The sequence below is a fragment of the Dermochelys coriacea genome, chromosome 7 (assembly GCF_009764565.3).
Source record: "Dermochelys coriacea isolate rDerCor1 chromosome 7, rDerCor1.pri.v4, whole genome shotgun sequence".
Taxonomy (NCBI): domain Eukaryota; kingdom Metazoa; phylum Chordata; order Testudines; family Dermochelyidae; genus Dermochelys; species Dermochelys coriacea.
This window is the reverse complement of record NC_050074.1, coordinates 119,326,073-119,348,623: the sequence shown is the minus strand read 5'-3', so window position 1 is coordinate 119,348,623 and position 22,551 is coordinate 119,326,073. Positions and strand designations below refer to the sequence as shown.

Here is a 22,551-nt window from a genome sequence, read left to right as displayed (position 1 = left end):
TTTTTGATACCTACCTCTCATCTGCATTGGAAGGAAATGGATCTAAGGCCTTGCCTATGTACAGCTTTGGTACCTATTTAACGATCTGCATTAAGGATGTGACTTACAGAAATGGTTAAATGGGTATAATCCCTACTATCCTACACTGCCTTATAGGTGCCTTATAGAAGTACACTCGATTTACCTAAACTTAGGCCATGTCTACGGCGGGTAGTGATCGATCTATCGGGAATCCAAGAGCCCAGATTCCTAGTTCTCTGTTCTACCACTAGGCCACTTTGTAAACTTCAAGTTCCAGAATCTGAGCTACAACTGCACACAGCTCAGGAGAAGGGGTATGTGTGTGTGTGAGTGTGAGTACATGTGTGAACGTGCGGATGACTTTAAGACCACCCTTGTTCTGGTGGAAACTGAATGAGGCTAGGGTTCATATTCACCATTGGATTCCATCATGATAAAATCTGGAGATCTTTTCTTGGGAGATTTTAGCCCCAAGCGCCTAAATGGTGGAAACACCCAGCCATCTCAATGGGGGGAAATCTCATAAGATCAGACCTGAATGTGAGATTTCCGCCATCTTGGGCTGAACTGCAGCAAAGTCTAATTGGAACCAATGATCAGTCCATCTTGCACTTTCAAACCCTGTTGGGAATCCAAACCAGAAGGGACAGGCTGGCGTCAGGATTCAAGTCTGCACCACCTTTGAAGTTTTAAGTGGTTTGGATGTGAGGTTCTGGTTCTGAGCCATGGTTGATGCATGGAAACAAATTTTGTGTCCCATCATCACCTTATATCATCATCACCTTATATCACTTATTATCCCAGCTGAGGGAGCTGGGATTGTTTAGTCTGCAGAAGAGAAGAATGAGGGGGGATTTGATAGCTGCTTTCAACTACCTGAAAGGGGGTTTCAAAGAGGATGGCTCTAGACTGTTCTCAATGGTAGCAGATGACAGAACGAGGAGTAATGGTCTCAAGTTGCAATGGGGGAGGTTTAGATTGGATATTAGGAAAAACTTTTTCACTAAGAGGGTGGTGAAACACTGGAATGCGTTACCTAGGGAGGTGGTAGAATCTCCTTCCTTAGAGGTTTTTAAGGTCAGGCTTGACAAAGCCCTAGCTGGGATGATTTAACTGGGACTTGGTCCTGCTTTGAGCAGGGGGTTGGACTAGATGACCTTCTGGGGTCCCTTCCAACCCTGATATTCTATGATTCTATGATTCTATGATTCTATTGCCTTTCATGCACATTCAGACTAAGATGCATTGTTAAGTGGATTTAATCCCCTACTCCAGTGTCTCAACTCAATATCTTTGCAAGCTTGCATGATTCAGATTAACGTATGCCTGGAGGGCCCATAAATATAGACTATACCTCCTCCAGCTGCACCATGAGAGTAACGTTGTGCCCTTGTTCTGCAGTCAGTTTCCCATCCGAAGTGATGATACGCAGTCCACGGGGGGCCTTGCCAGGACACTGCTGGGGTTTAGCTGTGTACTGTTCTCTCACGCCATCTGTGCAGTTATTAGACACAACCTTTCTGTACCTGCAAAGAGAGAGATCTCTGTTTAAGGAGGAGATGCAGGGAATCACAAGTTCAAACCAGGCATGGGAAGTTTTCAAATATTCCTCAGGTTTGTGAGGCTGGGGGCAATCTGGCTTCTAAGTACTTTGTAGATAAGTGGTCCAGTCACACTTTCCACATATCTACGGTGCACAAGCAGCCTATAATATAACGTTTTCAACTGGATACAGTATTCTCATTCATTGCTCCCCTAAAGAGTTGCATAGTTTTGCTAGACACTATTAAACCGCTGCCGTCCTACACTGCAGAGCTTTCTGCTTCTCAGTTGGGCATGAGCCAATTCTCTCTAACAAGTCAATCTTGCACTTTAACCACCTTTCACCTGAGGATCCCAGAGCTTTTGAAACACATTAATTAAGCTTAGGATCACTGCAGTGTAGTACATTCAATATTATTAGATCCATTTTACATAAAGGCAAGCTAGATCATCAAGAAGGCACAGAGTGAGACAGTGGCAGAGCCAGGATTAGAATCCAAGAGCCCAGATTCCTAGTTCTCTGTTCTACCACTAGGCCACTTTGTAAATTTCATGGTCCAGAACCTGAGCTAGAGCTGAACACAGCTCAGGAGAGTGTGTGCGCACAGATGACTTTAAGACCATATGTTTTATCACAGCAATTTTGGGCCCATCAAGGTTACAGTTTGGATCCAGACCCAAGATAGAGCAGCCTGAAGGTTGCTCTGTCATGCACTGGCTGCTGAGATTGTGGCATCTAGAGATCAGCAGAATTTAGAAGGTGCTAGAAGCAGGATCGGGCCCCTGGCATTTGAAAAATGCTTTGGGATTTTTGGAACACAGACAGCTGTAGAAAGATATCGGTTATATTTTTATTCTAAGGTTAATCTGTTGAGTGCAGCACAGGTGTGTTTATCTAATGCACAATACACTGTAAACCTCTTGAGAAAATTTGTTCCTTTCCCTTGTGAGATGCCATTGTTAACCTTGCCTCTATTTAGTTTTTCTCTTTTAAGTGGATTTTTGGTGTTGCCACCACATTCCAAGGAGAGGACATTGCTCCTCTAAGGCAGATTGTGTTTATGGAGTCACAAACATGGCTACATTATATTTATCAGTGCTGAAGGAAATGGGCTAGATCCTTGGACCCATTTGTGCAGCTTGTGAGCTTACGAGGGGTTGATGTGTAGTTATCAGTTCTTTGTGCATGTTTTATGCACCTTGTACTTAGCAAATACAATTAGAACTTGACACCTGCAACTCCTGTTGACCTTAGCTGCAACTGCCACTGATTTTAATGGGGCTGTAAAGGATCATGGAGTACTCAGAACTTCAAGGATTATCTACTTATTTTTCTTTTTCTTCAAATATAAACCCAATTCTTATTGCCTTTCTCTAGCATGTATCCCACTCTCAGCTTTAATCACTTGGATTTTCTTCAGGATTTAGGACATGATCCACAGTCCACTGAAGTCAATGGCAGTCTTTGCACTGACTTCAATGGATGTTGGATAAGCCCATAGATCACATTTGTCCCATACTCTACAGTTTGCTTGTAGCATCATTTTTCCAGAGCAGGTTTAAATAAGAAAATAAAAACAAACAAACAAAAACTAGAGAATTATGGGCCTGATCCAAAGCCCATTGAGGAAGTCAATGAAAAAACGCCCATCAACTTAATCAGTTTTGAATTGGACCCTGTGTGTCTCAGGAAAAGTAGGCTTTAAATAACTCTGGGACAACAGCTTGAAGATGCCATGTGGCTGAGGGCTGCAGGGTTGGATTTGCTAAAATCATCTTCTGTAAATCCACTTACCCAGTGCTGTTGAGATAACTCTGTCCAAAGCTACAGTCTTTTGACAAGGACGATGGGTTATACCAAAATGCTGGTAGACACTGGCCATTGGTGTGACGCTCATATCCATAATCACTGTTTTATCAGAAAAATAATTGACAAGGAAATCAGATATTAACTCATCCTCACTAATATGGACGCAATGACTCTGGGTCCCTTTCCTGCCTTTTCAGCTTGAAATGATATAATAAATACAGCACCTGGATCTGATTCTGCTTTTGCTTTTGACTTCAGTTGCGTTAACCTAGATTTAGGTCAGTGTAAGCATGAGCAGAATGAGCCCTTTTGTTTCTAGTCCTGGTGGTTTATGAAATCATGGATTGTAAAAGGTCAGGCCTAGATTGGTTTCTTGGTCGAGCATGGCTTCTTGGTTACAGACAGATCCAGGAGCCAATGTAGCAAATCCCAGAACTGTCAGCAATTTTCAACTGCTGCTGACTCAGTGATGCTTTAGGAGCTGAACAGCTTAAATCCAAACTGATGTTATTTGGACAGAACATCACCTGCGGCCTAAAGCAAATTTGACAGCCCTGAGAAAGCTTTCTAGAGGGACAAACTCCCGCATGGGATTTTTGGTATGGAACAGAAGGCGGCTGGGTTTTTTTCATTTCTGCATTAGTTTGGAAAAGGAGAAGTTATCAATAATGTGTGTGTCAAAAGGAGGAAGAGGATTGAGCTGGTGGAAAATGGAAATTATTTCTCTCTTTTAATTTTCCCCTTGGACTGTAACTGTAATGCGGTTGAGACACTGGCTCTGTGCACAGTCCTGTACATATTCATCCAGTTGCATCATGGCTTTACAATGGGGAATATTAATTACACAATGCTCTTGGTTGCCTTTTTAAAATTTTAGAACATGGTCTTCTTAGCAGATCTCCTGTTCTAAAATCCACTCTCCTTTGTAGAAAGTGGCCTGATAACAACAACCTCAAGGAGTAGAAACTTCTTAGAGGAGGCTTGGATGGGAGTTAGGACTTTGAAGGAAAGGAGACAGGACAGGAGACACAGGAGGTGGAAGGAGCCAGGCTGACGGGATTGTATATAAAGAGACCCAGGGCGTTCTTCCTGTAACTGGACCAGAGATGGTGTTCCAGGAAAGTGACTGCTTTGTTTTTAATTCCAAAGAAGAGATGGTCAAATGAGAGTAAAAATTATAAAAACCTTTTCCCTGCTTTGACGTCAAAATGCTGGCTTTCAAAAGTTTCAGTTTAATTAAAATTTTGAACTATAAGTAACGTTGCAAAGGAGAATGTCATGAACAATTTACAATACTTTTTGCTGGAATTCCAGCAAGATTTGCCATCAAAATGTGAAAGCTTGAAACATTTCAACCAGTTCTATTCCTGAAGGCCTAGAAAAGAAATGGTGCAAGGTGGTTTAAAAGGATACAACTGAGAGTAAAGGAATGAAATTGGCCAAAGGAGAATGTAGGCTGAATATCAGAAACATCTTAGTGAGGTCTAGTTGACTAAGGAATAGTGTTCTTGAGGGATGCACTGGAAGCCCCATTGTCTGGCATATTTAAAACTGGATTTACAAAGTATTTGAGGATATAATCTAGGAAACAGTCCTGCAATTTCCAAGCGATGGACTAGATGACCTAAAATGATCTTTTCCCACCCTTAGTTTTTATGATTAAATTTTCAGGAGCCTAATTCCTAACATACCAATGACTGACCATTGCTTAAGGGCTTTAGAAGTTCAAGCCAGGCTTGCCAGCCTGCCAACTGCTCCTGTAATCATCCTTATTGGAAGGAGGACACCAGGGCTATAGAAATATTCTATAATGAGAAGTAAAATAATTTTCATTTGCCTAGAGAGAACAAATATTTATGTACAAACGGGACCTAGTTCCTTTGTAATTCCATTGTTGACACATTGAAACGTTATATTCCTGAGTTATCATGTGTCAATAAAATTAAAAACCTGTAACATTCTACACACAGCTAGTCCATAATCAGTTTTGTTTTTCACCTAACAGTGAAATCTGCCCAGAGCGGATCAGCAACCAAAATCCAATTTAATCCAACAATATTGGTCTGTAATTTCATATTACACACACACACACTCTAAAGTTTGATTACAGCTGAAATCATTTGGGTACTGTATTCAGGCATCTGGATAGACCAAACCTGAATTAACTAGATTTGGCTGTGTTTGTTCCTCAAAGTCAAAGTCACAGAGTGAAATTATATGTTCCAGAGCAGAAATAGTTTTCCTAAGTATAGAAGTTCGACTGTGACCTTCTGAGCTTTGCAAGTCAGTGCTGCCTTGATACGGACATACAGAAATATCATACTAGTAAATGACATAAACTGCTCTTCCATATCTCTCTAGGGATGCACCAGCTCCTCTTTCCCCTCTGAAGACTTGGAAACTAATTAATTTCTTGGCTACTGTCTGGTGCACACAGAGCACTGAGGATGACAACAAATTGCTGCCTACGGTTTGGCACAACAGGCTTTGTTGCAATGGACAAGCAGTAGCATCAATTGGATCACCGTAGCAGAATCTAGACTACTGAAATCTGAATGCATCAGGGATGGACTGCAAGCAACTAGCAGTCTCATTGCCAGACATCTGGTGTTCAGACTAGCTACATTTTGTGCCAGACTCAGAACAGCATAGGTGAGAGAGATGACATGATCATCAATGACAGTGCAGCATATATTAAAAGGGATTATTTTTATGAATATTAGAGTTCTGATTCTGCTCTCAATTATACTATTTTTACAGTGCTCACCTCCACAGGCTTAACTCGAATCACACCTAGTTGGCAATGTAAATAGAAGCTGAATTATAGATCCCTGCAATCAAGATTTTATCTATTTAGGGTCAAAGACTAGAAGGAAATCTAAAAATATTGTAGACTCTCCAGACCAAAAACAAAAAAACAACTCTGCAAACTGGTGTTAAGGTTATAAATACCATTTAAGGGAAAAGAAAATCTTAGAAGAACTTCATAGTTTACATTATCCTGTCTCAGCATAATATACATACACACAAACAAACACACAAAAGGAAAGTTTCAAGTTAAGGTTAAACTATTAAAGGTCAGATCTGAAAAAGAAAGATTTGATTTTCAGGGCCTATTTTAAGAGGTTCAGTGGGTGATGCATGTTTACAGGCACTGGAAGGGAAAGTTGGTGGCAGAAGAACATGAGGAAGAAAAAAGAAAACCTTGGGTCGATGGTGTGATATTCTGGATGGTTCAAAAAGACTGTTCATCCACAGAGATTAGCCGGAGGATTGTTCAGAATGGGATACCATAGTTGCAAACCTGCAGTAATGGAGATGCCACATAAGAAGAAACTATTAACAAATCCGTCACTGCAAAGGATAGAAATATCCAACTAGGATCTCACTCAGACAACAATAACCCTGTCCATGGACCACTCTGCTCACCTCATCCAAAAATCAGGAGACATCTTAATGCCTGAACCCAGGATCTCCTCCACAGTAACCAGCTCACCTTAACAATACAGGTTGGTGCTGTCAGAAATTGAAAATGCCACCTGCCTTTTGACCTTTAAACCTTATATCCATTAAGTGGCACAGAGTCAAGGTACCTGAGGATACAGGCATCTTTAATTCCATACGGCCGTGTGGCTCACCTAGCTAAATCCCCTTGTGGAAAAGTCCTACAGAATTTAATAGAAATTGGTAACCTTTCCATGGAATTTTTAAAGTGACCTTTAGAATAGGGATCTAACTCTATTTTAAGAATTTTATATTGCCACCCCTCACTGTAGCATCCAAGACGTAGATCTTTAAAGGCATTTAGGCACCTTTTGGAAATCCCACTAGGTGCCTATCTGCATCTTTAGGCATCAAAACACCTTTCAGAATCTGGCCCCAAATGCCTAAATAATATATCTGATAATAAACCATTACTTAAATGTTTACAAATTCTACAGAAAAAAGAGATCATTCTCTATTTAGTTCTACAGGTGTTCTGAGTAATTTATATACACACATACTCTAATATCTATAGAACCCTATTAGTTTCGTACCTATCAATTAATTAGGACTTATTTGGTTCATCTAAATGTGGTGCACCTAACCTCAGATACTATAGCTGCAGCCACACGGACAAGCCTTCTTAAAGGCCCCAGGAAAACTCCAGAAATATACGTGTTTTAAAGTAACTACAGACAGCTTAAACCCCTCAGTGTAAATAAGAATCAGGCCCAATGGGAATACTAATGGAATAAGGCACTAGAAACTGGCCTGAAGTTAGTTGACCAAAGAATTGACCCAAACAAGGATTTCCTTCTGTGACTACAGGTGTTGCTACGGGAGAGATACTGCAGTGTGAGCGTTCAGGCTGTAGAAAGGAGTAAAATGTCAGGAACACTGGTAAATTAGTGCTTTAATAACATGCGATTAGTGGTGTAATCCATTTACCCAAATGAATAAGTACAATCTATTTTCTAGGCAGTTGCTAGGAAGGATTTGCCTTAGGAATGGAAGCTAAGTGCAGGTTTACCTCATTTCTGAAGCACTATTGCCCTCTGGCTGTGAGCCACAGACCATGCAGATCTGCAGCTTTGCCTTTGTCCCCTGATGTTTTCTTCTTTAGCTAATTACAGGTGAGGTCCCTAGGAGGAGAGCTCACCAAAGCCAGAAGTTACTCCCAAGGTTGTTCAGCCTTGTTGAGGGGGAAACAACCAACCTAGCCTGAGCCAGTAGTTCTCTGTTCTTGGTTAGATAAAGATTGTAAATGTCCCCCAAATTCTATGAGATTTCTAGGAGAGAAGCTTTACAAAAATCTTTATTTTATTAGGGCATATTTGTTGCTTTGGTCAAGGGAGACACACAGAAGCACCCACACGCAATTTTAGATCCTAAATCAAGATTGACCTGTGTTAGCACAACAAAAAAGGACCACAACATCAGTGGAACCAGCAGAATTGCTGTCCTGATGCCATTTCCTTCCTCCAAATCAAACCTTGCTGTTAGTCACTAAACTAATTTCTTTCTCTTTGGCTTCCCAAGCTTCTCTGGGAAATCTAGGTAAAACTAAGTGACTTTTTGTATTAAAAGGAAAGCAAATCAAGTGGCCTATTTTAGTTATTGCTGCTGAGCCGGGCTTTTTCCCAGGACAATACGGTGGGCTGTGCAGACACCAAAATGAATCGAAATCAAAATCCAATTCCAGAAAGTGAATGAATCAAAAAAGGAGAGAGAAAGAAAAAGAGGAAAAGAGGAGGGGATAGCGATATTTGCCTCAGTGACAGTATGTTTGTATCATCTATGCTATGACAAAATCATAGTCATAAGAACTTGGAAAGTCCTCACAGCCGAGCTAGACCTGTTGCCAGCCAGCACAGCATTGTTTTAATAGTATTTTGTCCAGCCTACTTTTAAAGGTCTACTGGGATCCTGGCCTGATTTTCAAATTGTACCGAGCGTCATTGACTCCCAGTGATTTCAGTGGGATTTGTAGGTGCTGATCAGCTCGGAAAACAAAGCTGCAGGTTCCAATGCTGCAACATTTCTTTGGGAGACTACACCAAATCTAGCAGATGTCTCTCTCTCTCTTCTCAGGAAGTTTTCTCCGCTGTTTTTTTTTAAGTAAACGTAGAAGAAATATGCTTTTTTCCTCTTGTAAATTTCATCACATTGCTCCTAGTTCTACAATGCAGTGCCGTGCCTGGAGCCCCAGATTTTCGGTTTAAATGAAAGACTACTAATAAAACCCACTGATTCAGTTTTAAGGGAATAAACAATGAAAAAAGAGAAAACACCAGAGGGGAGGGGAGAGGGTGGAGGTTGGGGGAGGAGGGGGGGTGTAAAAGGATTTCAACAGAACTGACTCCCTGTGTCCACAGTAAATTACAGCTTGTCAACCCCAGGGGCAGTCCTCACTTAAACCTTGGCTGTTATGGTCCCCAACAGACATTCAGCAATCCAGAGTAGCTGGAGCCCTGGGCCACCCCAGTCATCCCCTAAATTCCTCCATAGCCTGAGCGTGCTCCTGGCACACCCCTATGTTGGAAAGGGGTCAGGTTATGATAAGGCCATTACACTGGTCCTAGCCCACCCAGGCAATGCCCCTTAAACCCAGGATATTCCCTAGTGGGAAGATCTGGCTGGTTCCTGTCTTCTTTACACTGCCAGGGTGATGTAAAGGAGCTCAGATGCAGCTCAGAATCAGGACCTCTATGGGCATGAAATGTCAAGAGATGCAAGGAACCATATGATGCGAAAATATTCTTAAAACCAGCTGGAGCTCAATGGGATGTGAGGGAGTCACAATCCCAATCCTTGGGAAGACATATCCAGACAATAGCTAATGACAGTGCCCAGCTGCACTGAATGATCTTTTCGTGGTTACACATGGAGACGCTCCTCTCTGTTAGATCACACTGCCCTGTATTCCAGAATCCCAGCACGCCTGCCACAGACCTCTTTGGGGGACAATGCTCTTTGAGGATGAGATCATTAAAGCAGCTTATCAGGATTTGAGTTACACTTGCAGAGTTAATTTATGGCACCAGTTGTTTTTATGCATTTGGCTTGGCTTTTACGGGCTGTCTGTTTTATACTGAAAAAAAAAAATCAATCAAAATACCATTATAAGAGAGGACAAAAACAAGTAAAAATCATCATATCCTTGGAGCAACACATACAACAAGGGTGCAAATAGTGAATGAGCTGAACCTCTTAGGGCCCGTGTTGCAGCTTATGGGTTGAATTCACAACATGTCACAGATCCTGGTGGAGGGCCTCTGGCAATGGATAGGGCACCCGGAGATGAGCTTGGGGCAACACAAAATAACCACAATACCTCTCTGCTCAGGAGTTCACACCTAGACAGTTCAGCTCCCAAAGTGTGCAATGCTGCACAGGATAGGGACATGAGCTAGAAAACAGGTGGATGTGTCAATTCAGCCTCATTGGAGCCTTTTCAAATGGTGATCCAGACAATTTCTTCAGGGAGATTAATGCTGCCTGTTCCAGCAGATCTCTGAGTCGCTCTTTTCCTGAGCTGTTGCTTTATCCTTGCACCAGCAGGGGGTGATCGACCTACATCGTAGGAGTGGGTGGGTGAGATTCTGTGGCCTGTGCTGTGCAGGAGGTCGGACTAGATGATCAGAATGGTCCCTTCTGACCTTGGTATCTATGAATCTACATACCTGCCCAAGCATGCTTCTCTATATATCTGCAAGCCTAACCCTTTGTATGCAGATCATGTGAGTATCATATTGGCATGGGCAGAAGCACATCTCTCATGTGTATCCCATCTGCATTGCTCACCAATCAAAGTCTGCCTCCGTGCAAACACATGGTTCCGATGACATGGCCCCAGCGTATTTTCCCTGCATGCACTTCTTCTCCGATTTGCGTTTCCTGTAGATCCGTTTTGCTCCCATAATGCATGCTTCTCCCTGAAAACAAAAACAAAACAGTCTATCCATACACCATAGTTATCATTTTGTCACCCCAATTTGGTAAATTTTTAGCAGTTGTGATGATTGCATTATGGGATGATTCTGTGGGCCAAATTCTCTATTGGTGTAGAGAAGCAGCAACCACTGTTGAAGCCAAAGGGGCTGCATAATGTATACCAGCAGACAATCTGGCCCTATCGGCTAATGTGTGTATCCAGATGTGGACCAAACTTTTCCACAAAGTCCAGAGGTATTTGAATCCACAGTTTTGATTTGAGGATCAGATCTGATTTGTACCTTAAGTACCGTAACAACTGACAGCACAGACTGATCCCTCTGATCTCTGAGATACTGAAGAGACAGAGCTAGTCCATTATTAAGTCTTCTTTTTCAGCTAACCAGCTCTACTGAACTCTGTCATTTGTTTGTACATAAAGCTACTCCATACATTTGGAGTGCAGGATGAGTGTATTGTCTGTTATGCACTGAACTCAAACACTTGTTATATAACTGACTCAAGCACCCTGCAAAATATTTTTTTCTCTAGGGAAATCACAGAAGAGAAGGCTCAGACTTGCACTCTCAATAGGAACCCAATCTAGAGGCAAGAATTCGGGGCAGTCTTCCATTAATAGTTTCACATGCTCAGAAGCAGACATTATCAAAGATGGACTGTGCAGACCTTGGCTTTTTAGCTTATGCAAGCACAGAGAGACAAAAACAAAAAATACATTTGTCTGGCTTGTTATATTTTACTCCAATTTGAATTGCTGGATGAAAATGAAGCTTTTTTCACAGCTTTGCCTGGCTCATGTAAATGAAGGGCAGAACAGTGCCCAGTGTAAAATAGTGTTGCTCCACTGTCTTCAAAGGAGATGTACATCAGCTGACAATCTGACCCATAGTTGGGACTTCAGGGTTGCATGTGTGTCTCACCGGAACAGTCAATCTAAGCCCAGCCTACTTTAATTTTATATTACCTCTTAAACCCTTTCCCAAGAAGTTATAAATAGATATGCCCTATTCTCTGACAGTGTAAAGGAGTTCAGCTCTATTGACTTCAATAAACCATTAGACCATTTGGGCCATAGTTTATTCTAACCCTATGGAATATAAAACACCACGTAAAAAGTGTCATGAGCTAGGAATTATACTCTAGGACCTAGATTCCCAAAAGTATTTAGGTGCCTAACTCCCATTGACTGTATTGGCACTTAGATGCCTATTTACTTTTGAGGATCTGGGCCCACATGACTATCTGAGCCATGCTTGCAGGTGTCCAGGTAAAACTTGGAACACCTGCTTCTTTCTAAGCCCTGGCTTGTATCCATAGAGATGGAAGCAGCCCATAGGCTGCAGCTTGAAGCCAGTGTATAATTGAAATGAAATATTACACATCAGTAATAGTTTCATCCGGTGACTCTGAGCCACCAAGTTAGCAGGAAAAGAGCTTGGTCTTCACCAACGTTCAACTGCAGAATCATCAAGACCTGAACTCACATCCAGTTTCATGCTTCTTACCTGGCTATGGAGCTGCCACGGCCGGTAGTCCTCTTCTGCACATCTCCTGTCAAAAATGGACTTGTAGTCCACTTTCACCAGCTGCCACTCCGAGCGATGGCTGAAGTGTCCGAACACTCTACAGAGTACAGGAAGGAAGAGTTTATACATTCAAAGGCATCACCAATGCAGCCTGCTCAGTATGGAATTTACCCAGGGTCAAATTTTCAGAAGCATCAGAGGGTACATCCACACTGTAGACTTCCCAGTTCGGGGAGATGTACACATGCTAGCTCTTTTGGAGCTAGCACCTAAAAAAGAGTAGTGTGGTCCCAGCGGCAGGGAAGTGGCTTTTTCTAGCTGCCCGAGTACAATCCCATCTCACCTCCTGGGTACATACTTGGGCGGCTAGCTGAAGCAATTGCCCGTGATGCCATGGCCACACTGCTGTTTTTAGGTGCTAGCTGAAGGAGAGTGTGTGTGTTTGTGTGTGCGCGCACGCGCACGTGTGCACCTAAATAGACAGACACACAAACTGGACAAATACCTTCCAGCTGCATTGTAGAAATACCCTAAGTGACTTAGGATCCTAAATTCCACTGATTTCAATGAGATTTTGGGTAACATTTTCAAAAGCCCTTATGCTGCATAGAAGCCTAAGTCTAAATGAAAGTCAATGGGACTTCAACTTCTAAATACCTGAGTCACTTTTGCAAATGTAACCCCTAAACTATTAAGACTGTCTATTTCAGGACAAGACTACAGTTATTGAGCTATATTACTAACAAGTGTCTTTTGGGGGCAACATACAAAAAATGAAGAATGATCTTGTAAATATCTACTAGAGATTGGACAAATCTAGGCCTCAGGAATCAGAACCACTTTGGATATTTTATGGAGTGGGGATGCATGAGGTGTGGAGTGGCACCCTATCTGAATGACCTTGTCTGTAGGATTCTGGTCTTAGAGCTGATCCAAAACAAGAAGGAAAATCTGGTTTTCAATTCTAGTTTGGCTTTGGCTGAAACCTGATCAGGACAAGAAATCTTAGAGGCCCAGCTGTTCGTTTGCCATTTGAGGCTGACATTGCCCAGGAACAACCCACAGGATTTTAGTATCACTGAATCCAAACTCAAACCCTATCCCTGATTCTACCACAAATCTGAGTCCTGGGCTCCAGTTAATCAAAATCCAGAATCAGATCTGGATCTGAATGGCACCCTCTTAGTGCACCTTTATTTTCAGCAACTAATTTTCAAACCACAAGTTCTATTGATTACGACGCGATTCATTTTCACAAGCAGAAATTGAAATTCTCTCATGTTTTTGTAAGTTTGAGCCTGAGTAAATGTCCGGGTGAGTATAGATTTCTGTGCTACGCAGAACTCAGAATCCCACACAAACCAAATCACAATTCCCAGGCCACATTTTGCCATTCATGCTTACATTTTGCAGCAAATCCAATTCAAAATTCAAAAGCACAGCTTTAAAAAAAAAACACCCTGTTTTTCTTTCCAACATTCACCCGCAATGGGTAGCTCTGCTTAAAGTCTCACACAGCTTGAAGAGTCAAATATTCACATTGATGAGCCACATGGCCATTTTTCTGAAGCTTAGGTAGATTCTACGTATGACCCTCCGAGTCATATTAAATGCAAATGTTGCTGACTTTTGGCATCATAAGCATGATTGCATATTCCCATCCCCTCCCTGCCTCCTCTATATCCCAGGTTCAGTCTCCATAGCCTGGACAGAAGGATCTGGCCCAAGTAAGTGTTTATGGTGCAGTTCTCATCAGAGTTTACTTGATGTTGGCTGTTTTCCCTTTACATGGTCACTTACGTCATGATCAGAGTCTCCTCGCCAGGCTCACCCAATACCCCGTCAACAAAGAGTGGGATGGACGTGAAGCTGTACTTGCTCCAGGATCTCCCTTCATCGAAACTTAACCTTGTGGGAAAAGCAGAAGTGTCACCATCTTTCAGACACAGCTGCAGGAAACGGAGCTGCTCGACAGAAAGAGACGAAAGGTAGGAGCCGCCTCAACAGCAAGGCAGGCCAAGTTTTAAAAAAAATGACTAAGGATTTTGGGTGCCTACTCCGAGTTGCTTTAAAGGTGCTTGATTTGCAGCACATTCTGAGCATCCACCCTCTGAAAATCAGGCCCCTTTCAGATGTCACTGGGTGAGCATCATAATGCTGAGGCTTCCAAAACCAATAGTCGCTTTTGATAATCTTGATTTTAATGCCCCACACAAAGGTTTCTTTTGGTTTGGCTAAAAGGTCTCCATCCCACTACTGCTGAATCCTTTTAGCCTGCCAGAGCAAACAAACAGCTGTCTCTGCTCTTGGCCACTGCAGTGTAAGTCCTAGAAAGAACTACTTGTTTTGGGCATCATAAATCAGAGCATTGATCAAGCTAGTCTGGCATGATACTGCTAATCAGTGGCCAATACTTAAGTGGTGGTAACTCATGAAGTGATGTGTGAGACTGTAATTTTAAGGGCAAGATGGACTCCACAGCCAAGATTTTTAAAAAGTGACTTGTGATCTTTCAGCTTGAGATACCTTAAAAGGAGCTATTTTCAGAGTGCAGGAGCTTGGCACTTTCTGAAAACGGGGTCCCTTTAAGGCATCTCAAGATGAAAATCCAAAACCACTTGTCGCTTTCTAAAACCTTGATTTGTGTGTGTTTGATATTGGCAAGATACTGACTGTAGTGCTGGCTACGTAATGATAAGCAGCACAAAGTGATGCTCTGTCTGGGTAGTACAACAGCTGCTCCTAGTGGTGACAATGCTACTTTATGTGTTGGATAGCCCTGATGCTATCTAATAAAGTTGTGGCCTAACTGCTGCCCTCCATCTATGAGATAATTTCAGCCACTGTTTTGCATATAAAGCACATTTGGAACTCATTAGGAGACTGAGCCTACTCCAAACTCCAACTTAATGGCCAGACTCAAGGGGCCAAATCTTCATCTGGGGTAGATCAGTGTAGTTCCACTGATTTTAATGGAATGATGCTGATTTACCATCACTGAGGATCTGGTGCCAGAACTGTAACCTGTTTCCCCACTTGCACTTATGTGTGAAATCGCCAGGACTGCTTTAGCCTTATTAGAGTGAATGCATGTAAATTTCTTAATTGACATATTCCGGCATTTAGATGAAAAAAATTAGTCACAGCTTAACTGCCAGCAGAACATAATCTGGAAAGAAGGACTCCCTGGAAGGGAGGGATCAGCATGGTCACAGTCATTACCATAGATGTCTGATAGGCAAAGACGTGTGTTTCATGGCAACCAGGACTCCACCTTGATCCAGGTATAAAACACTGTGCTCCTCTTCAAAGATCTGCAAAACATACATATACCCAGATCTGTTTTCCTTGGCCTTGATAAAAGGCCACACTCTTATTTAGGAAGAGGTACTGGATGGGGATATGTTTACCAAACTACGGAGCAGAGGAAAGACACGTTATTACCCACACATTTTTTATGTTATTATCTTGCTGCCCCCTTGTCAAATGAATTTCATTCTGCTAGCTGGCAGGGAGAATCTATTTGAAATGTGATACTTTTAGACCATCACTCATCCCTATCCTGCAGAGTGGGGAGCTTTGTTTGAGGTGCAGGAAGCTTCACTTCGCAGGTGTCTTACAAAGATCATATGGGAGAGGTTTGAGAGAACAAAGAGAGCTGGGCAAACAATGCAAAAAATAATTTCCCTCAGTATTTGTTTTCATATTAAAACAGATTTCCTTTGGCCGGGTCCCTTTTACATTTTCCTTCTGCAAACATCCATGTAGTCCAGTTTGGGTAGTAGTCCTTGGATAGCACATTTTAAGATCACTGCTTGGCTAATTTAGGATTTCAGATTTTAGGGGTCTAATCTCATGTCCATTGACCTCTATGGAAAAGCTTCCATCCACTTCAATGACACAAGACCAGGTTCTAAATGTACACACCTGATCATAAGAGTTGCACTCCTCCAACCAGAGAGAACATATGCTACTCTGTGACAATCACAACAGAGCTCGAATTTTGGATTTCAAATAGCGAGCCATGGAACGAAAAGGAGTTTGTGTAAAATGCTCTTGAATAACAAATAAATGATGGAGACCCAGGATCCGTTTGCAGCCATTTCCCCAACAAAAAGGTGAGAAGATCCATCAAACAAATTATTCATTTGATTAATTATTCACTCAGGTCCAGCAAGAATAAAGGCACATTTCCAGTAGAAAGTAAAGTCAGTCCAGTGGTTCATGCTTGCTTGGGACTTGAGAGACCTAGGTTCATTTCCCTAGTCTGCCCTAGACTCCCTGTCTGACCTTGGACAACTCAGTCTCTCTGTGACTCAGTTCCCATAGAATGGAAATAACAGCACTTCCCTACCTCGCAGGGTTGTGGTGAAGAGGAACACACTAATAGTGTGAGCGCTCAGATATTGCAGAGATGCGGGCCAGGTCAGTACCACAGAGAAATAGTTTTGTGAGTGTCCCTGGAAATCCCTGCCATTTTCTCCCTCTAGTCACCTTCGGAACTCCTCTCCACTGCTCACATCGGCTTGACTCATCCTTCCTTTTTTTAAAATGGGAGCAACATCCAAACTCCATAAATGCTGATCTCTGGGGGAGGGGTTGCGGGGAAGGGAGGTGCTGTATAGCAACATGAAGGACTCTGTTCTCCGTTTCCCCACTGCTTCCAGGCCATGCTAACACTGGAATGCTGGAATGTCCAGACTGAGTCAGAACAGTGGTCCCTTGAATCCAGCACCTTCTAATCATCAGTGGCCAGTATCAGACACTTCAGAGTCAGGGCCCAAGCAATGGTGCTCCCCACCCCCAAACTCATCTCTCCTGCAAGGCAGAGCAACTGCCAGTCCAAGACTGACTATATGCGTTGTTAAAAACACTTAACTATACACTTAAATTTCAATGTATGAGAATTATTGCATGTTAAATAAATGCCAGCTAATTATTACAACATATTTAATGATGCACAGCAGCCATGCATTAGATTATCCAGCCTTCTACCTGATTGCTAAGTGTCATTAGTGACGTGCTCTCAAAGCAAGGGATATTTAATTAAGATGCAGAACAGTGGGGAGGGAAGGGGGCAAACACATTTGTTTCAGTAATCACAGTGTCTAATTCGTGTGTCATGAGCCTTTGCTTTCTGTGTGTGAGATTTATAGTCCGAGCAGAACAGGAGATATTTTTCATTCTCCATCCATCTTCTTTCAGGTTAAGTCCTTGGCTTGATGTGCTCCATCAAGAAGAAAATATGCTCATGATTCTGCTGTGCTGTCCGTGTAAGAGAGGACCTTGTATTTTGGAGACTATGTTTGTATTTGCAGTGGTCGTGCTAGTGACCAAGGACTGGATGGGGATTCTTGATAACTGTTTGAAGGGTGTAATCATCAGAAGGGAGAGGAACAGTTGAGGTTCATACAAGGGTATAACTAAGAGTAATATGAAAGGTAGAAGAGACAGCACTTGTCCTCTCTCATAATAAATGAAAAAAGGTGTCTGCCAATGAAATAGGAAGGCAGAAAACTTAATAAAAGGGAAGTTTTTTTTTAAACTAAGCACATGTTAATCTGTAGAGCTCAGTGCCATAGGATATTAGTGAGGACAAAAACTTAATCATATTGGGGAAAAAACTATACATTTATATGGATACTAAGAATATATACCGTTATATTAGACAGGATACAAAATGTAAGCGACCCAAACATCCATGCTTAGGAACACAGGAATGAAAGAACCAGCATATTGGATCAAGTCCTGTAGTTCAATATCCTGTCTCAGAGTGGCCAGCACTAGATGTTTCAGAGAAGAAACGCTGGAGTAGGCAGTTATGGGATAATGTATTCAAAGGCAAAGTTTCCTCCTAACCAAGTTCATTAGAAGTGGGCTAGTAATCTAAGGCCCTGATGCAAAGCCAATTCAAGTCAATGGAAAGGCTCCCATTGATTTCAACAGGCTTTGGATCAGGTCCTAAAGCACGAGGGTTTATATCCCCTTCCCAGAACAAGCCAACCACTGACTGACAGGGGCTCGGTAGAAATTTCCTCTTTTGGACGGGTCTATGGACATGTTTCCATTTCCAAGGTTAACTCCTTCCTTAGAAGCAACTGGTCCAACAAGGACAACTGGCCTGATCCACTGTGGCAATTTCTATGCCATAGTATCTGAATGCCTCACAAGGTTTAATTTATCTTCACAACACCTCCATGAGGCTGGGCAGTTTTATTATCCCCAATTTACAGATGGGAAACCGAGGCACATAGAAGCTAAGTAATTTGCACACACACACAAGAAGTCTATGGCAAGGATTGAACCTGGCTCTCCCAAATCCTATGCAAGTGTCCTACCATTGGACCTTCCTTCTCTAGATGTTTGCTCCAGCCACCCAAAACTCTAGTGCATCTAAATTCCCATGGAAAGCCACAACCGAACTCCCTTCAGCTGTATTTGAAAATACCAGCCTTGGTGGCTGGGGCACATTCGCACTTTTTAACAGAAAATAGCGTCAGAAAAAGCCAGGAAAAATTACCCTTCGCTTGGGTTAGTACCAATTATTCTGCCACCAAAAAGAAAAAAAAACAGATTGCTTTTTTAAAGCAACTCACCTTCCCTTTATTTGACACTCAAGGCTGTGCTTCACGTTATTTACCTGTCTCCATGTGTTCCCAGCGTCCGATGAAACAAACATGTTGATGTCATTGTCTGACAATTCGGTACCGATGTTACCTGTAAGGAGAACCTGATTCAGTGCAACAACAACATTTTAGGACATCAGAAAGCGAGCTGCCTCAGTGGTACAAATGGATTTTTACCTTTTCCTAAGCAAAGGATTTCAGTGTTGGGGAGGGGGAAGAATTGTGATTTCAGTTTGGCAGGGAAACTTAATTACAAGATCAAAGTCCAAATACTTCTATTTTCATACACAGTGGGAATGCAATAGGTGGAATCTGATATATACAACAATTTATGGACAATAGATAGTAACTGAATGTTTCATACCAGAAGCCACGATAATGCTAGGGGCAGTATCTCGGCTGGCGATGTTTCCTGAAGTGTAGGGGTTCTCTGAAACCTTTAGGTGAAGGTGCAGCGAACAATAGGGCTGGAGAAAAAGAGTGGGGTTGGGGGGTAAGAGACAAGTCATAAAGGGCATCCCATTCATGCTCCCTTCCCAATGGGCATTTGCACATCAGAGTGATGGCCATGGAACATCAGAACAGAGGACTGGAAGGGGTCCCCTGCTATTGTGGACAATCTGTGAGAACCTAGCTTTCCTTACTCCTCTCCTGAAGACTTTAAAAAAAAAAAAAAAAAAGCTCATTGAAAAATAGAAAAAAAACCCCAAAGCTGGAAGCAAATGGAACGCTAGCCCAAGGGACGTGTGCCAGCCAGTCTGTGAACAACAGTGTAACAAGGTCTGAAGAAACCATTAGCACAGCTCTGTGAGCGAAGCACTGCAAGTCACTATGTACTGACATGGGAAGTCTAATGAAAAGGCAAACCCCAAACTGTCTCTCAAATCCTGGCAGTGAAAAGCTGATTCTCTCTCCCACTCTTTTGATTCCTTTTATTTAAAGAGATTCGTTCCATGCCATAGTAACAAGGCAAAATTGTAAGGAAAAAAATAAAGAGGGGAAGATTTTTAGATGCCACAGCTACATTGTGCATGCAACTGCTGGTATTATTCATCATTCATTATTATTATTATTATTATTATTTTTAAAAGGATAGATATCCTGAGCCAAGGAGCTTACAGTCTCAGGGTCCAATCTTGCAAACAGATCCTCACTCAAGATCCCTCACTCCCATGCAGTGTCCAATTGGAGACAATGAGCCTCTGTGAGCATGGATCTTTTTGGAGGATTTTACACAGGTTGCAAAAAGCCAGAGCACCAAACCCAGAGGGGATGAGAATGCCGAATAGGGAAAGGGCAGAGGAGGGGTAGAACAGCAAGAATGAGAATCTGGGTGGTTTGGATGAGGGGAGAGTGTGTGTTTGGTGGACTGGAACTAGGGGAGAGCTCCATGCACATGGCAGAAGGCATGAAGATCTGAGGGTGGGAGAAGGATGTAGAGGGCAGGGGATGGGTCTTCTATGTTTGCAGAGTGCGTGGCACACAGACAAACTAGAGAGATGAGACTACATGAAGCCTCCACTGAAACTAACAGGAACTGGAGCGGCTCAGCTCCTTTCTCAGGATTTGGTCCAATGATAACACTACCACAGAGTGAATGTAAGTACGATCTCTACCACGTGCATCTGCAAAGACTGGAGGAACCCCACAGAGCATACGTGAGAAACAAAGGTACACCCACCGCCCTCCAATACCCTGCTAGGAGTGGGAAGAAGATCATGATTAACCAAAGAATGGGCACCATGCCCCAAAACGATTCATAGAAGTTAGACATGGATGAGACGTACAGTGAATACTAGAAAAGTTGTGATTTACTGAGTGAAAGAATGTATCTGCAATGCTGTAGCATAGCAAGCTATTTTCAAATGCCAATCTGTTAATGGTAAGCATTGTTTTAGGCCTTCCTTTGGCTAGTTCAGGAAGGTCACTTGGAGCATAATATTGTCCCTGTCATGGACATACTTGTGCCTCTCAGAGTTTGAAATGCGAGTCCCTCAATGAGGATGTCAACCACCAAAGTCAGCAAGTACCACTCCTGCAAAGGTGAGCCCAATGGCCGTGTTGGGAGGAGGGAGGTGAACTCCTGCTGATGTGACACAAAGGAAAATGACAGGGTGGGAGCATCACTAGACAAGCAGAATATGCCAAACGCCATAACCGCAGCTGATAGTCTTGTAAGGTCAGACTTCACAGCAATCCAGAGGAGGATTCTAGGGAGAGAACCCAGTTTGGCTAAAGCAGAAAGGCAGTAAGGGACAAGGGATTCTTCCTTTTAAATTCTATCCATTCTGAAGGGCTAAAGGGGGAACATGTTTTTCAAATCAAAATAATTAATGTCGCCCTCTGGCATTTTGCAGATGGTAGCTAATGAAAGTAATTCACCCAATCCCCCACTCCAACAGAGATTAGCTCGCTTCTTAGACTTCAATCCTTTTAGATTATGCTGCTTGAGGTTTCCTTTTATCTTGTATTTGTATCACTTCATAGATATATATTGTATAGGTGTAAGCCCCACTGATGGAAAGTGCTATATAAAAGCCAACTATTATTACCATCATTATTACATAGATTCAGGGTATATAAAACAAGTACTAAGACCCAGGCCCCAGTGCAAGAGCTGACATGCTGCCTGTCATAATGCAGTAATGCTTAGAGGCCCCAACCAAGATTAGAGCACCACCTAAAAGCTGACCTTTCCTCTCCATCCACACAGCTAAAACTATTGTTCAGCTTCTCATCATCTTGCATCTTGACTACTGCAACCTTCCCCTCTCCGGCTTTGACAAATGCATTCTTGCCCCATGTACATCCATGCAAAGGTATCCTGGCTCGTCACTTTGACCCCCTCTTTGCTTCCTTCCACTGGTTCCCCCTTCTCCACCGCATCAAACACCAGCTTCTGGTCTCCGCTTTTATGCCTATCCCTGCACAGCCTATCATATGATACTGAGACATCATTATTTGTTGTTATGATTTATTAATTTTGTGGTAGTGCCTAGGAGCCCTAGTCATGGATTCAAACCCCATTGTGCCCACTCGAAGCTGGGTAACTAACACCCTAAGGTTCTTTTGCAAGCCCCAGCCTAAAACCCTGCCTCGATTGGGCACAATATCCTATTTCTATAGCACTTCCACAAGTCCCTTTTCCTGTGCTCCTTCTGATCAAAATGTCCCCATGGAGCCCTGGTTTATTTTCAAGTCTCTACTACATTTCTAGCAGCTCTGCTCAGCCAATCTCGGTGCTCTGCTTTCTGTGACTCTGTGCAGCGTGAGGACTCAAGACGTGCCAATCTCATTGCCATTAGCTCCAAAATTGAAAAAAGATTTTTAACAGCTTGGGTCTCTCCTCTGACTCAAAGCTTGTTGCTCTCTTACTTCGCATCACCAGTCCATTTTCTGTACAGTTCCCCCTTTACTCTCCCCTGCTACAAGGCTCTCACTTTTATTCAACCAACGAAAGGAAAACTGGCAGCTGGCTCTTTCAGAAAGAAGACCTGTCCCAGCACATGTCCTAGTAAGTCCGTTTAGTTCAGGTTTCTTCTAATTCCTTCCTTACACATTTCTAGCTCAACCTGTGATCCAGACCTTC

At 42.6% G+C, this 22,551-nt stretch overlaps 1 protein-coding gene across 2 annotated transcripts in view; it reads right to left on the bottom strand.

The window, feature by feature from the left end:
- The window catches only part of SORCS1 (sortilin related VPS10 domain containing receptor 1), a 444,317-nt gene that overhangs the window by 56,754 nt on the left and 365,012 nt on the right, over positions 1-22,551 (bottom strand). For both annotated transcript variants that reach the window (XM_043518946.1, XM_038411260.2), the window contains exons 11-18: positions 19,327-19,429; positions 18,977-19,053; positions 15,559-15,650; positions 14,137-14,244; positions 12,316-12,433; positions 10,661-10,791; positions 3,359-3,472; positions 1,376-1,547 (exon numbers count right to left, since the gene is read on the bottom strand). In XM_043518946.1, coding sequence (XP_043374881.1) covers positions 1,376-1,547; positions 3,359-3,472; positions 10,661-10,791; positions 12,316-12,433; positions 14,137-14,244; positions 15,559-15,650; positions 18,977-19,053; positions 19,327-19,429 — 915 coding nt within the window. The remainder of the gene's footprint in view (positions 1-1,375; positions 1,548-3,358; positions 3,473-10,660; positions 10,792-12,315; positions 12,434-14,136; positions 14,245-15,558; positions 15,651-18,976; positions 19,054-19,326; positions 19,430-22,551) is intronic.